General features: G+C 41.2%; 1 protein-coding gene across 1 annotated transcript in view; it reads left to right on the forward strand.

The window, feature by feature from the left end:
* Positions 1–5,748, forward strand: part of GOLGA5 (golgin A5) — a 31,597-nt gene extending 25,849 nt beyond the window's left edge. The window contains exons 11-13 of the mRNA XM_082620202.1: positions 2,067–2,172; positions 3,876–3,939; positions 5,271–5,748. Coding sequence (XP_082476328.1) covers positions 2,067–2,172; positions 3,876–3,939; positions 5,271–5,351 — 251 coding nt within the window. The 3' untranslated portion in view covers positions 5,352–5,748. The remainder of the gene's footprint in view (positions 1–2,066; positions 2,173–3,875; positions 3,940–5,270) is intronic.
* The last annotated feature ends 6,767 nt before the right edge of the window (positions 5,749–12,515 follow it).

Consider the following 12,515-nt stretch of genomic DNA (forward strand, 5'->3'; position numbering starts at 1 on the left):
AATGTATAGATTCTTAAAATACATGATCAAGAAGAATGTTGACGATTTTAGCATAAGTTTCAACAGATCAGGTTTTTAGTCTTAGAACTTCATGACTACTTTGACTACAAAGTAGTCATTCAACAAATCTTAGTTCTTTGGCTTTAAATTTTTAATAAATTTCAAATAACATGTTATTTTATATATATTTTTTAATAACACAGTCTCACTATAAAAAGAAATGCCAAAAAAAGGAAATTAAAACCACCTGATAATCTCTTGCCCTCAGGTAACATTTTGGAACATCTTTGTCCAGACTTTTTTCCTATATATGTTTGCAGCACTTGTTTTATTGATTTTTAATTCTTTTCATATAAATATATTTTAATAATATATTTCATACAATAATGTATATATTGCTTTATAGAAATTTATCACATGAAAATACTGTAATTTGTTTAATCAGTTCCTTATTGTTGGAGATTGATAAATGATCAGAAATGGAATTGTTGGGTCAATAAACACACACATTTAAAGGCTTTTTTTTTTTTTTTTTTTTTTTTTTTTTTGTGGTACGCGGGCCTCTCACTGTTGTGGCCTCTCCCGTTGCGGACCACAGGCTCCGGATGTGCAGGCTCAGCGGCCATGGCTCACGGGCCCAGCCGCTCCGTGGCATGTGGGATCTTCCCAGACCAGGGCACAAACCCATGTTCGCTGCATCGGCAGGCGGTCTCTTAACCACTGCGCCATCAGGGAAGCCCCCATTTAAAGGCTTTTGATTCTTGTTCCCTAAATCAGCAAATAATTATTAAGTGCCCACTCAGTATCAGGTGCTGTTGCAGAGATACAGTGGTCAACAAAAGAGGCCAGACTCTCTGCCCCATAGATCTCACATTCTGGTGTCGTGGGGGAATACAGGGGAGGAGACAGGCAGTAAACAAGTGGTATGAGCTGGAGATATGTGCTACAGAGGGAAATGGAGCAGAGAAAGATGTGCAGGGTGCCACATGTGAGGAGGGGATAGTAATTTAAACAGGGTAGTCAAGGAAGACCTTGTTGAAAAGGTGGCATTTCATTAAAGCCCCAAAGGAAGTCAGGTAGTAGACTATGAAGAGATCTACAGAAAAAGTGTTCCAAGCAGAGAGAAGTGCAAAGGCCCTGAGGCAGGAGTATAGCTGGCACATTGCAGGAGACCAGTGCAGCTGGAGTAGACTGAATGAGGGGCCAGAACTTGGAGGAGGCTGTTTAGGTCTATATAAGGACTTTTACTCTGAATGAAGTCGGAAGCCATAGAAGGGTCTTGAGAGGAGTGACTGAGCTGACCTGTATATTTTAACAAGTTGTCTCTGGCTGCTGTGTCAAGAGTAGACTGCAGAGAGCTAAGCACTGAGGCAGGGAGACCAGGGAGGGGCATGGTTTTAACCCACGTAAGGCAGGCTGGTGACTCAGACCATAGTGGGGATGGAGGGGGTGGGTTCAGGATTTATTTTAAAGGAAAGCAGATGGAATTTGCGGGCAGATCAGATGTGGAGTTTGAGAGAAAGGAGTTAAAGGTTTTTGGAAAAGTGGAGTTGTGTATTGAGATGGGGAAAACTGCAGGAAGAGAAGGTTGGCAGCAAGGGCAGGCAATCAGGATAACTGTGTGCCGTGTGCTAAGTTGAGATGTCTACTAGACATCCAGATGGAAATGAAAGGGTGATCGGACGAGCCTGGAGTTGGAGGTGGACTGGGCTGGAGATGCGAATTTGGGAGTTACCAGCTTCGTAGAAAGGGTGTGTGGCCTCACTCCTGCTGGCCCAGGAAGAAAGTGCCCATGAATGCTGCCTCTCACCAATACTTGGTAAACTCTGATTTTTGCTAACTTCATGGGAAAATAATTTTCTTAGTTTTTAAATTTTGATTTTTGCGGGTATGGAAGTTTACATATCTAAACTGTCTTCTTTTAATGTTTTCACCTTTGGTTATTGCTTAAAAGTTGACCTTGAGAATTTCTTCCATATGTAACATAAGGTATATTCAACTATAATTTTGTGAGAAAGTTGACTTTGATGTCTGTACGTTAATTACTTATTTTCTTGTTTAAACAGGCACACGTCTGCGAAACGTTCCTGTTCTTTTTAATGACACAGAAACTAATCTGGCAGGAATGTATGGGAAAGTCCGCAAAGCTGCTAGTTCAATTGACCAATTTAGGTAAGCAGTGCCAGAACCAATGAGTGATGGACCGTATTTTTGTAACATTCTCCAGTGATTTCAGTCATACTGAGTCCTGTCCAGCAGAGCTGATACTGATTGATTGATTGACTGCGCCATGTGGCTTGCGGGAGTAGTTTCCTCACCAGGGATTGAACCAGGCCCCCTGCAGTAGAAGCGCGGAGTCCTAGCCACTGGGCCGCCAGGGAATTCCCAAGCTGATTTTTTTTTTTTTAAATACTTATTTATTTATTTGGCTGCACCAGGTCTTAGTTGCGGCACGTGGGATCTTCGTTGCAGCATACGAGATGTTTAGTTGCGGCACGTGGGATCTTTTTTAGTTGTGGCATGCAGGATCTAGTTCCCTGACCAGGGATTAAACCTGGGCCCCCTGCCTTGGGAGCACGGAGTCTTAAGCACTGGAGCTCCAGGGAAGTCCCCCTAGCTGATATTTCAGTGTCATGAAATTGCTTTAAGAGGTCTGCCAGTGCCTGTATTTTGTTGAAGGTGTTTAACTCTGATCATTTCTCTTCTTTCTGTAATAAACTCTGTTTAAAAACTCATTAAACTTCATTGAGAAAGCCTCTATCATGTAAATGCATCCATTTGAATGTTTTATATCCTTACTTCATCATATGATTAGAATAAAAGATGCCACTATATATAAATGAATAGTACTTATTTTCATATATATTTTATATATACTATATAAATAACAATTTATATGTATGTTATATATATTTATAAATAAAACTTTTTATACTAGTAGTCATCCACCCTATAAAGAAAATGTTTTACCAGTATATGTGTATAGCCTTGATAAAGTTCATATCTAAATAACCTACTAAACTCTCTTGCCTTTTAGTTTTTATAATTAAACATAGTTTAAATGAATTGTTGCCTAACAGAGCAATCTTTCCTTACCTTTTTGTGTCAGAATAGAGCTATGGTATTAAAAATGAGGATGATTTACTAATTTGGTTTCCTGAAGCAGTGAGCCTTGGATGCCATAGTCACTGTCTCCACACTATTGAGCACATCTATTTCAACTATTAATTTATTCAATAAACATATTAATTTTCAGAGAACGTATATGCAAGGCAAGGCATTGTGCTAGGGGTAGTGAAAGAAGCAGAAGGGCATAGAAGAAAGGTGTATCTGTACATGTATCCATCTTAGGGAAAAAATGTTGCAGAAAGGCATAGTAATAGGTCTGGACATCGTAATGCTTCCCACTCTTACTTAAAGTGTCTACTTGAGTCTCTGTAGCTGGGAGCCTTTTAGAAGTATGTGTCCATGCTGAAGCTCCCAGATTGGCTATTTACAGGTTCACTCCAACTAGACTCTTTTTTCCTATTCATGTATTCACACTTGCCTTTGGTTCCTAAAAGAAAAACGATTGCCAGAGGGACCAAGTTTGCCTTCTACAGTTGTAGCTGAAGAATTAAGAGGAATAGCTTGTGCTAAAAGCTTAACAGTCAATCCCCAAATAATGATAAAAGTATTTGCTCACTGCTATGATATTTTATATGGTTATTTCAAGTAATCATTTAACAATCTACTATAAAACAGAAATAATCTGTCTTTTGTGGTAGCCACATAAATAGTTTAAATGAGTAAAGTCTTAAAAAAACATGATGAGATATTACCACATGTTTTGAGTGTAACTCTCTCCTCTCTCTCCACCCCTGCCACCTGCACAGCATCCGTTTGGGAATTTTTCTCCGAAGATACCCCATAGCACGAGTTTTTGTAATTATATATATGGTAAGTAAACTTGTTTGCAAAAACAGTGCTGCATTTGATTTTTAGCTAGTTTTTTTCAGCTGCTGATCTTTTTGACTAAACTTTTAGCAATTTTGAAAGAGAATAGAACTCATTTTTGGTAATTAAGATTTTTTTTCTTAAAGCATGCAAGTAATGTTGATAATTCATTATGTCTAAAAAATAAATTGCTTGAAGGCTTTACTGACAATAAAACTAACTGTAGTGCAGTTTAATGATTACCTTTATTTCTAAGCCCCTCCAGTGATACAACACAAAACAATTGATTTCATTTTTATCTTGAAGTAAAGTTTAATTATTTCCATGTGTTTTGCTTTATTTCCTAAAGGGATCTCAAAGTTGATGTATTTTCTTTCTTAGATTTCTTAGCTCTAATAAAATGGTTACCATAGTTTGGGATGCCATGTCATATCTTCTGTGAGCCTAAAAAGCCCACTGACTGTTCTGAGTGGGGATGTCTAAAAGTAGTTGAACTGAATTAAGATGGGCAGTTTTCTTGAGAAGAAATAAAAGCATACGTAGAAATTTCCTTGAGAGCCACTAGAGGGAAGAGTTACTCCTTTAAACAAAAAGGTTTTAAGATGAGGGGGATGGGGAGAGCAAAAGAAAAAAAATTGAATGGCATCAGAAAGGATTCAGAACACGCCCACATCTGGGTGGGGGGATCATGAGGAACACAGGCACCCTCTGTCAGCATGAGATGCGATGTGGCACTTCTTGTGTGCAAGGCAACTTCGTGATGGAACCTCATCATGTCAGCACCACCATGAGGGAGTTAGTGGAAATGTATCACTGCAGGTCCTGTTCTGGACCCTAAATCGACCTCTGAGACCTGACACATTATTCCTGTGAAGAATGTCTTCCCGTCACCTCTTCACCAAATCATGGCTAAACCCTCTTTCAAAACACCAACCACAACTCTGTTCTAAAAAGCCTTTCCAGCCAACTTCATGTATACCTAGCCGTTTTAATCAGGCCATCTACTCTGCATTGTAATCCCCTGATGGGTTAGTTATGTGTACGTGTGCACGTTGTGAATGTGCTCAAGACTTTGCTCCTCTCAACTGAATGCTGTAGGTATTGTAGCTCTTTATTACCTTCCATTGCACTTGTTAGCTCATTTGACTGTACAGTTGTTTCTTCCTTGTTTATCCAGTAAACACGTACTGCGCACCTGCACTGTTGCAGACACGCTAGCCACAGGAATACAGAGACAAACGAGACATAGCTCCTGCCCTCAGTGCACTGCACAGTGGGCCTTCAGGGAGGATTGATTTATTGGCTAATCCATAAATTGTTTTTTCTTTCTTCAGGCTTTGCTTCACCTCTGGGTCATGATTGTTCTGTTGACTTACACACCAGAAATGCACCATGACCAACCACATGGCAAATGAACGGAGCCTGGTTGTTTTGGTGATTGGTCGTCTCTCTCCAGTTTTGGGGTCTGCAGAAGGGTCACTTGCCTGAGATGCCTGAGGAGGGTACACAAGGTTATTTTATCACTACAAGCTTTTAACTTTTTAAGTTATTATACAAGTACTCGGCTCCCAAAATCTTCCTCTGATTTCCTTCCAATGGTAAGAGTTTCTAAAAACAAAAATAATCTAACGAGCTCAGCTCTTGCTTTTTCTGAGGTCAGGGGCTCAGTGTATATATGCATACACACGGAGATGCTGGGAGTGTCTGCCTCTGTACAGACCATCCTGTATTTTAGGTGACACTCATTATGGGTTATAATCAGGGAAACTAATTGTATTTAGTGATATAAATAAAATGTTTTCTTTTTGATAATTCAGTCTGCTTTGTATTTTCATATGTTTAACTTTGCAAATGTAGATTTACTTTTTACATTGTTAAATGCTTGATTGGTATAAATCTTTCTATAAATACGTAAGTAAAATTTACTGTGCATTTTTCTTTTAAAAATAATAAATTTTCACTCCCATTTAAACAAGACCTTTCCAGATGGGCGCTCACGAGCAGAGACAGAAATCACAGCTGATGCCACCTGTAATTGCATTAGTGGTGTGTGCGCTTCTTTTCCTCCCCCTCCCACCCCACGTGCTGTCTTCCTCTCATTCTTATTCGTTCATCCATTGTCTCCCTTCACCTCTTTTCCTTTTCTCTAGCCTATACCTTGGGTGGGCTCAGGACATCCACAGCCCCTCTGGTAGCATTTAGGAATCAAATTTGGTTTAACACCCTTTGTTTTTAAAATACTCCAAGGCAGAGACGATACAGAGTTATTCTTTGAAAAGGGACATTTTCTTTGCCTTAAGTCCAGTATAATGTCTGTTTTGGCTTTCCTTGTCATCTACACGTCTGAATTCTCATTTTGTCCATGCCAGGCACTGGCAGTCTCTCTTCGTATATAATTAGCATATGTAGATCCTGGGCTGGGCAAAGGGTATAGTCCTTCCTGTCAGGAATGCCTTTGCAGTAGCCTGCTGGTGCCTAACAGAAAACCTGACCAGTTTCTACTCTTAATGATATTTATACTATGACTTTAATTGTCCTATAAATTCTTCAAAAGTTTTGGTATGCTAGATGTATATGTTTCTTATTTTTCATCAGAGAATGAAGTTTTAAAGGTCATCTTAGGTGTGTTTGGGCTTTTTTCCAATTTAACATGAATGAAAAGCGTAGAGAGTTCTATACCATCTAAAAGTGGATATGAGATTTTGGAGGGTAGGGTAGAGACACGTTATTAAATCTACATGTCATAGTTTTTTTAATTAATTAATTATTTTTGGCTGTGTTGGGTCTGTTGCTACACGCAGACTTTCTCTAGTTGTGGCAAGTGGGGGCTACTTGTTGTGCGCGGGCTTCTCATTGCGGTGGCTTCTCTTGTTGTGGAGCACAGGCTCTAGGCGTGTGAGCTTCAGTAGTTGTGGTGTGCGGGCTTCAGTAGTTGTGGCTCACGGGCTCTAGAGCGCAGGCTCAGTAGTTGTGCCGCACAGGCTTAGTTGCTTCACGGCATGTGGGATCTTCCCGGACCAGGGCTCAAACCCGTGTCCCCTGCATTGGCAGGCGGATTCTTAACCACTGTGCCACCAGGGAAGTCCCTAGATGTCATAGTTCTTATTCAGGTGTGATAGCCTATTAGAGTCTGAGCTGTGAAGTCAAGTCTTATCTCAAACAGAGTGAAGAGTTTAGACTTGTTAATATCTTTTAAAGGTTTTTTTTTTTCTCTTCTAATTTGGAACCATTTCTGGAAAATGATTAAAACCAGGTTACATACTTAAAATGGAAAATGGCACCTGCTTCATCATCGTGTATTGCCAGACTTCCCGTCTCTGCATGTCCTCCTGGTTTTTGTTGGGAAGGCTCTAAATCTTTTGTTCAGTTTTTATGCATTCTTGGCTTTGGAAATAGTTTGACAAAGTGTTTCTGAGATTATTTTTCTGAAGTTACTTAAATCTTTAATTGACTTTCAGTTTCTGTATTCTTGACCACTAACACACTAGGGGATTTTTAAAAGTCTCCCATTCACTTATCCTCAGATAACATGAAAGCTTCTTGACTTACTTAAAAGGTTTGTGTGAGAGCTGAATTTTTTTCTTCTCAATGTACTGCTTTGTATTTTTAGCTGTCAGTTGGAAAATAAGATTATTTTATTATCTTAAGATTTCCCTTTCTCTAGACTTTGTGCTTTCTAAAACCTACCATTTCTATTGCTGCAGGACAGAAACTTCAAAGGAAAAGCATGGGTTGTTAAAACGTGGAACTAGGTCTACCCTGGTTAGTTTTGTTGATAAGGGAATAATGTCTGGGGCTGGACATTCTAGCCTTCATTTAGGAAGACTTCTATACAGCTCACCCTGGAGGGGAAAAAACCCAACCTACTCAAATACGCCTCGCTGGGCTCCAGCTCCCTACTTTAGGAGGTCAGCTGTATTGGAGAAGGCCAGTATGGGCATCTTGGTCTAGATGGAAGTAGAAGGACAGAACTGGCAAAGCCAAAGGGGCTAATAGCCTAAAGCCCTTCAGGCTGTGATTGGTCAGAAGAAAGAAATGACAGAAAAATGTCTTGTGGTTATTCTGAACATGTTGAGGCTAGTCTAGTATTCTCAGGAACTCTTTCCTGAGTGGGAAGGCTGTGGATTGAATGTTTCTGAACTTTTGCAGTTCTAATATGTGGTCTGCTCTTCAGACACAGATTCCAACACAAACACCTCCAAGTAAAGGAAACTTTTTTTTTGTATGAACAGGTGAATCATCAAGTGTGTTACACACAGAAACCTCATTTACAGAAGATGTCTCGAAGAAGAAAAGTGGTGGTAAAATAATCTTAAGCCATCACAGGACTATAAGATAGTTCAAATTACATACCCTTGTGCTGGCCCCTTCTAGGAACTGGGAATAGAGTGGCGAACAAAAGTCCCTGCCCTCTTGGAGCTTACCTTTGAGTGGGGAAGGCAGACTACAAACATATGCATAATGTGTCACTAAGAGTTAAATGCTGTGAATAAAAATAAAACGAGGCAAAGGTGTAGAGAGACATGGGGGAGGAGAGAGGGAAGTCCCTGCAGAGGTGACACTGGTGCAGAGCCTGAATAAGGTGACAGGCCATGCATAGTGGAGTGGCAGTGGGTTAAAGTGCAAAGCCCCTGAAAGGTGCTAAGTTTGCTGAAGTGAGGACAGGCTGAACCTAAAGAGGTGATTTTCCTGTGTAGTTGCAAAGAATACCAGGTCAATGAATTGGTACTTTCCCCCATAACTTCTTGTTCTCCGCATTCATAGTTAATGCCTCATCTTTGTTCAAGTCAAGGACAAAGAGAAAAATGAAATCCAAGAGCAGAGCCCTTCATACCTGAAGGCAATATCTCTCATCCTTTGACCAACCAGCCTGAGCATGGCTCCCTGTCCGGCACCACCGCTGTTGTGCTATCAGAGCTCGTAAACTCAAAATGACATTTCTGATCCCGTGAGGACAAAGATACTACCTTTTTTATCCACTATTATATCCTTAACGCCTAGAAACACTGCCTGACACATAATCGGCCTTCAGTTGTTCCTTGAACTTCATTGACTGAATCAGGCAAAACACTAAATTCACGCATGTCTCCTCGAGAGCTCCTCGGACCTTCACTCAGCATCTGTCCCGTCCACGCAGCACCTCTGGTTTCCAAAACCAGAGCGAAGAACTGTAACTGGCCAGGTGCATTGCTAGTAGTGAGGACTTAGATTGGGCAGCTTGTCAGGGTTTTCCCAAAGAGGGAAAAGCCATAATCATTTAAAATATAAAAGCAAAAGGTGACCTGAGGATTTCGCTGGTCCTAGATGTTCATAGTGAAGACCTTTAATCATCAGGGAAAGTTCAGTCTTAATGACTCTCCCAAAAGACAGGCAAGGCTGCCTTACAGTGGAGAAGCCTTCTGAAAGCAATAAGATATTTAGATTCACTTTTTGAAAGTTCTGCAAAGCAACATGTAGGTACAATCAGGGTCTTTTCTAATGTCAAATTAAGTTTCCTCTCTGCTCCACTGGACCTCTCCTCTTTAGCCGATTCTTGTGGTGCTAGTTAAACTGAGTTTACACAAAGTATATAATAAGGTTTATGCATGTAAACTTATCAACTATTAACAATTTGCTTTAACTCACAAATGTGGCTTAAGTCAACTGAACTCAAGAATTAATTAAAACAAATGTAACTGGGGCTACAACATGATTTCTCAACGTGGGCTGATATCACCTTCAAGGGGGTGAAAATTGATTTTTAGATGGGGAAAAATATCTTACTGTTTATATATATAAAGCCCAAATATACATGCAGTACATAACAGTATATCTGTGACATCAAGATTTTATTGGGGGCTTCCCTGGTGGCGCAGTGGTTGAGAGTCCGCCTGCCGATGTAGGGGACGCGGGTTCGTGCCCCGGTCTGGGAAGATCCCACATGCCGCGGAGCGGCTGGGCCCGTGAGCCATGGCCGCTGAGCCTGCGCGTCCGGAGCCTGTGCTCCGCAGCGGGAGAGGCCACAACAGTGAGAGGCCCGCGTACCGCAAAAAAAAAAAAAAAGATTTTATTGGGGTAGGGAGTAATAATGAAAAAAAAAGGTTGAGAAATACTGGGCTAGAAAGATAAAGCAACCTAGATCCTGCCCTTGTGGAGCCTACATTCTTTTTTTTTAAATTTTATTGTTTTATACAGCAGGTTCTTATTAGTTATCCATTTTATACATATTAGTGTACACATGCCAATCCCAATCTCCCAGTTCATCCCACCAGCACCACTGCCACCCTCCCTGCCGCTTTCCCCCCTTGGTGTCCATACGTTTGTTCTCCACGTCTGTGTCTCCATTTCTGCCTTGCAAACTGGTTCATCTGCACCATTTTTCTAGATTCCACATATATGCGTCAATATACTGTATTTGTTTTTCTCTTTCTGACTTACTTTGCTCTGTATGACAGTCTCTATGTCCATCCACATCTCTACAAATGACCCAATTTCATTCCTTTTTATGGCTGAGTAAAATTCCATTGTATATGTGTACCACATCTTCTTTATCCAGTCGTCTGTCGATGGACATTTAGGTTGCTTCCATGACCTGGCTATTGTAAATAGTGCTGCAGTGAACACTGGGGTGCGTGTGTCTTTTTGAATTATGGTTTTCTCTGGGTATATGCCCAGCAGTGGGATTGCTGGGTTATATGGTAGTTCTATTTTTAGTTTTTCAAGGAATCTCCATACTGTTTTCCATAGTGGCTGTATCAATTTACATTCCCACGAAAAGTGCAAGAGGGTTCCCTGTTCTCCACACCCTCTCCAGCATTTGTTGTTTGTAGATTTTCTGATGATGCCCATTCTGACTGGCGTAAGGTGATACCTCACTGTAGTTTTGATTGCATGTCTCTAATAATTAGTGATGTTGAGCAGCTTTTCATGTGCCTCTTGGCCATTTGTATGTCTTCTTTGGAGAAATGTCTATTTAGGTCTTCTGCCCATTTTTTGATTGGGTTGTTTTTTTTAATATTGAGCTGCATGAGCTGTTTATATATTTTGGAGATTAATCTTCTGTCCGTTGACTCGTTTGCAAATATATTCTCCCATTCTGAGGGTTGTCTTTTCGTCTTGTTTATAGTTTTCCTTTGCTGTGCATTTTAAGTTTCATTAGGTCCCATTTGTTTATTTTTGTTTTTATTTCCATTACTCTAGGAGGTGGGTCAAAAAAGATCTTGCTGTGATTTATGTCAAAGAGTGTTCTTCCTATATCTTCCTCTAAGACTTTTTTTTCTTTTATAAATTTATTTTTTATTTTTATTTTTGGCTGTGTTGGGTCTTTGTTGTTGTGCGTGGGCTTCCTCTGGTTGCAGCGAGCGGGGGCTACTCTTTGTTGCAGTGCGCTGGCTTCTCATTGCAACGGCTTCTCTTGTTGCGGAGCACGGGCTCTAGGTGCGCGGGCTTCAGTAATTGTGGCACGTGAGCTCTAGAGCACAGGCTCAGTAGTTGTGGTGCACGGGCTTAGTTGCTCCGCGGCATGTGGAATCTTCCCGGGCCAGGGCTCGAACCCATGTCCCCTGCATTGGCAGGCGGATTCTGAACCACTGCGCCACCAGGGAAGCCCCTCCTCTAAGAGTTTTATAGTGTCCAGTCTTACATTTAGGTCTTCAATCCATTTTGAGTTTATTTTTGTGTATGGTGTTAGGGAGTGTTCTAATTTCATTCTTTTATGTGTAGCTGTCCGGTTTTCCCAGCACCACTTATTGAAGAGACTGTCTTTTCTCCATTGTATATCCTTGCCTCCTTTGTCGTAGATAAGTTGACCATAGGTCAACTAATAGGGTTTATCTCTGTGGAGCCTACATTCTAAGGAAACTGGTTTTTTAAATCATGCATGATCTGCCCTCACTGCCTCATGAGCTTCAAGCCACCCCCACATCTACTACACTCCAGCCTCTTGTACTGTCCTAGTCTGTTGCTGTTCCAACTATTCACTGCCTATTCTTATGGGAAGATTTTACTTCCTGTCCCGCTGATGTCAGCCTTGGCCATATGACCTGACTTGCTTTGGCTGATGAAATGTGAGCGGAAGGGACATGAGCCATTCCCAAGCAGAAGTTTTAAGCATCATCTTATGGTTTTGCCCCCTAACTTGTTCCTCCACCATGAGCCCAACATGTTCTAGGCAGGGGCTGCTCCTGGAATGGAGAGGATGTAGAGCGGAGCCAGAACATGGCGCATGTCAACAGTGGACCTGTAGCTTGAACAAAAAGTAAAACGTGGCTCTTGTGAGCCCCTGAGATTTGGGAGTTTGGTTGTTACTGCATCACGACCCAGCGATAGATGACTAATGGACCCACCAATGCCCCCTGCTTTCTCTCCACCTCCAGACCTCCCCTCTGCTTAAAGACACTTCCCTTCTTGGTTCCTGGCCCCTCCTGCTGTCAGCTTAGATGCTTCTTTCTCTATTAGGTCAGAATTCCTCCCTTCCCCTCCCCACCAAAAAAATACCAGGCTAGGTGTCTCCAGTAGGCAGAATAATGTCCACCCCCCCAAATGTGTCCATGTCCTAATCCCTGAAACATATAAATATGTTATGTCAAAACATTGCAGAT

This window comes from Mesoplodon mirus (assembly GCF_964341445.2).
Source record: "Mesoplodon mirus genome assembly, chromosome: 4".
NCBI lineage: Eukaryota > Metazoa > Chordata > Mammalia > Artiodactyla > Ziphiidae > Mesoplodon > Mesoplodon mirus.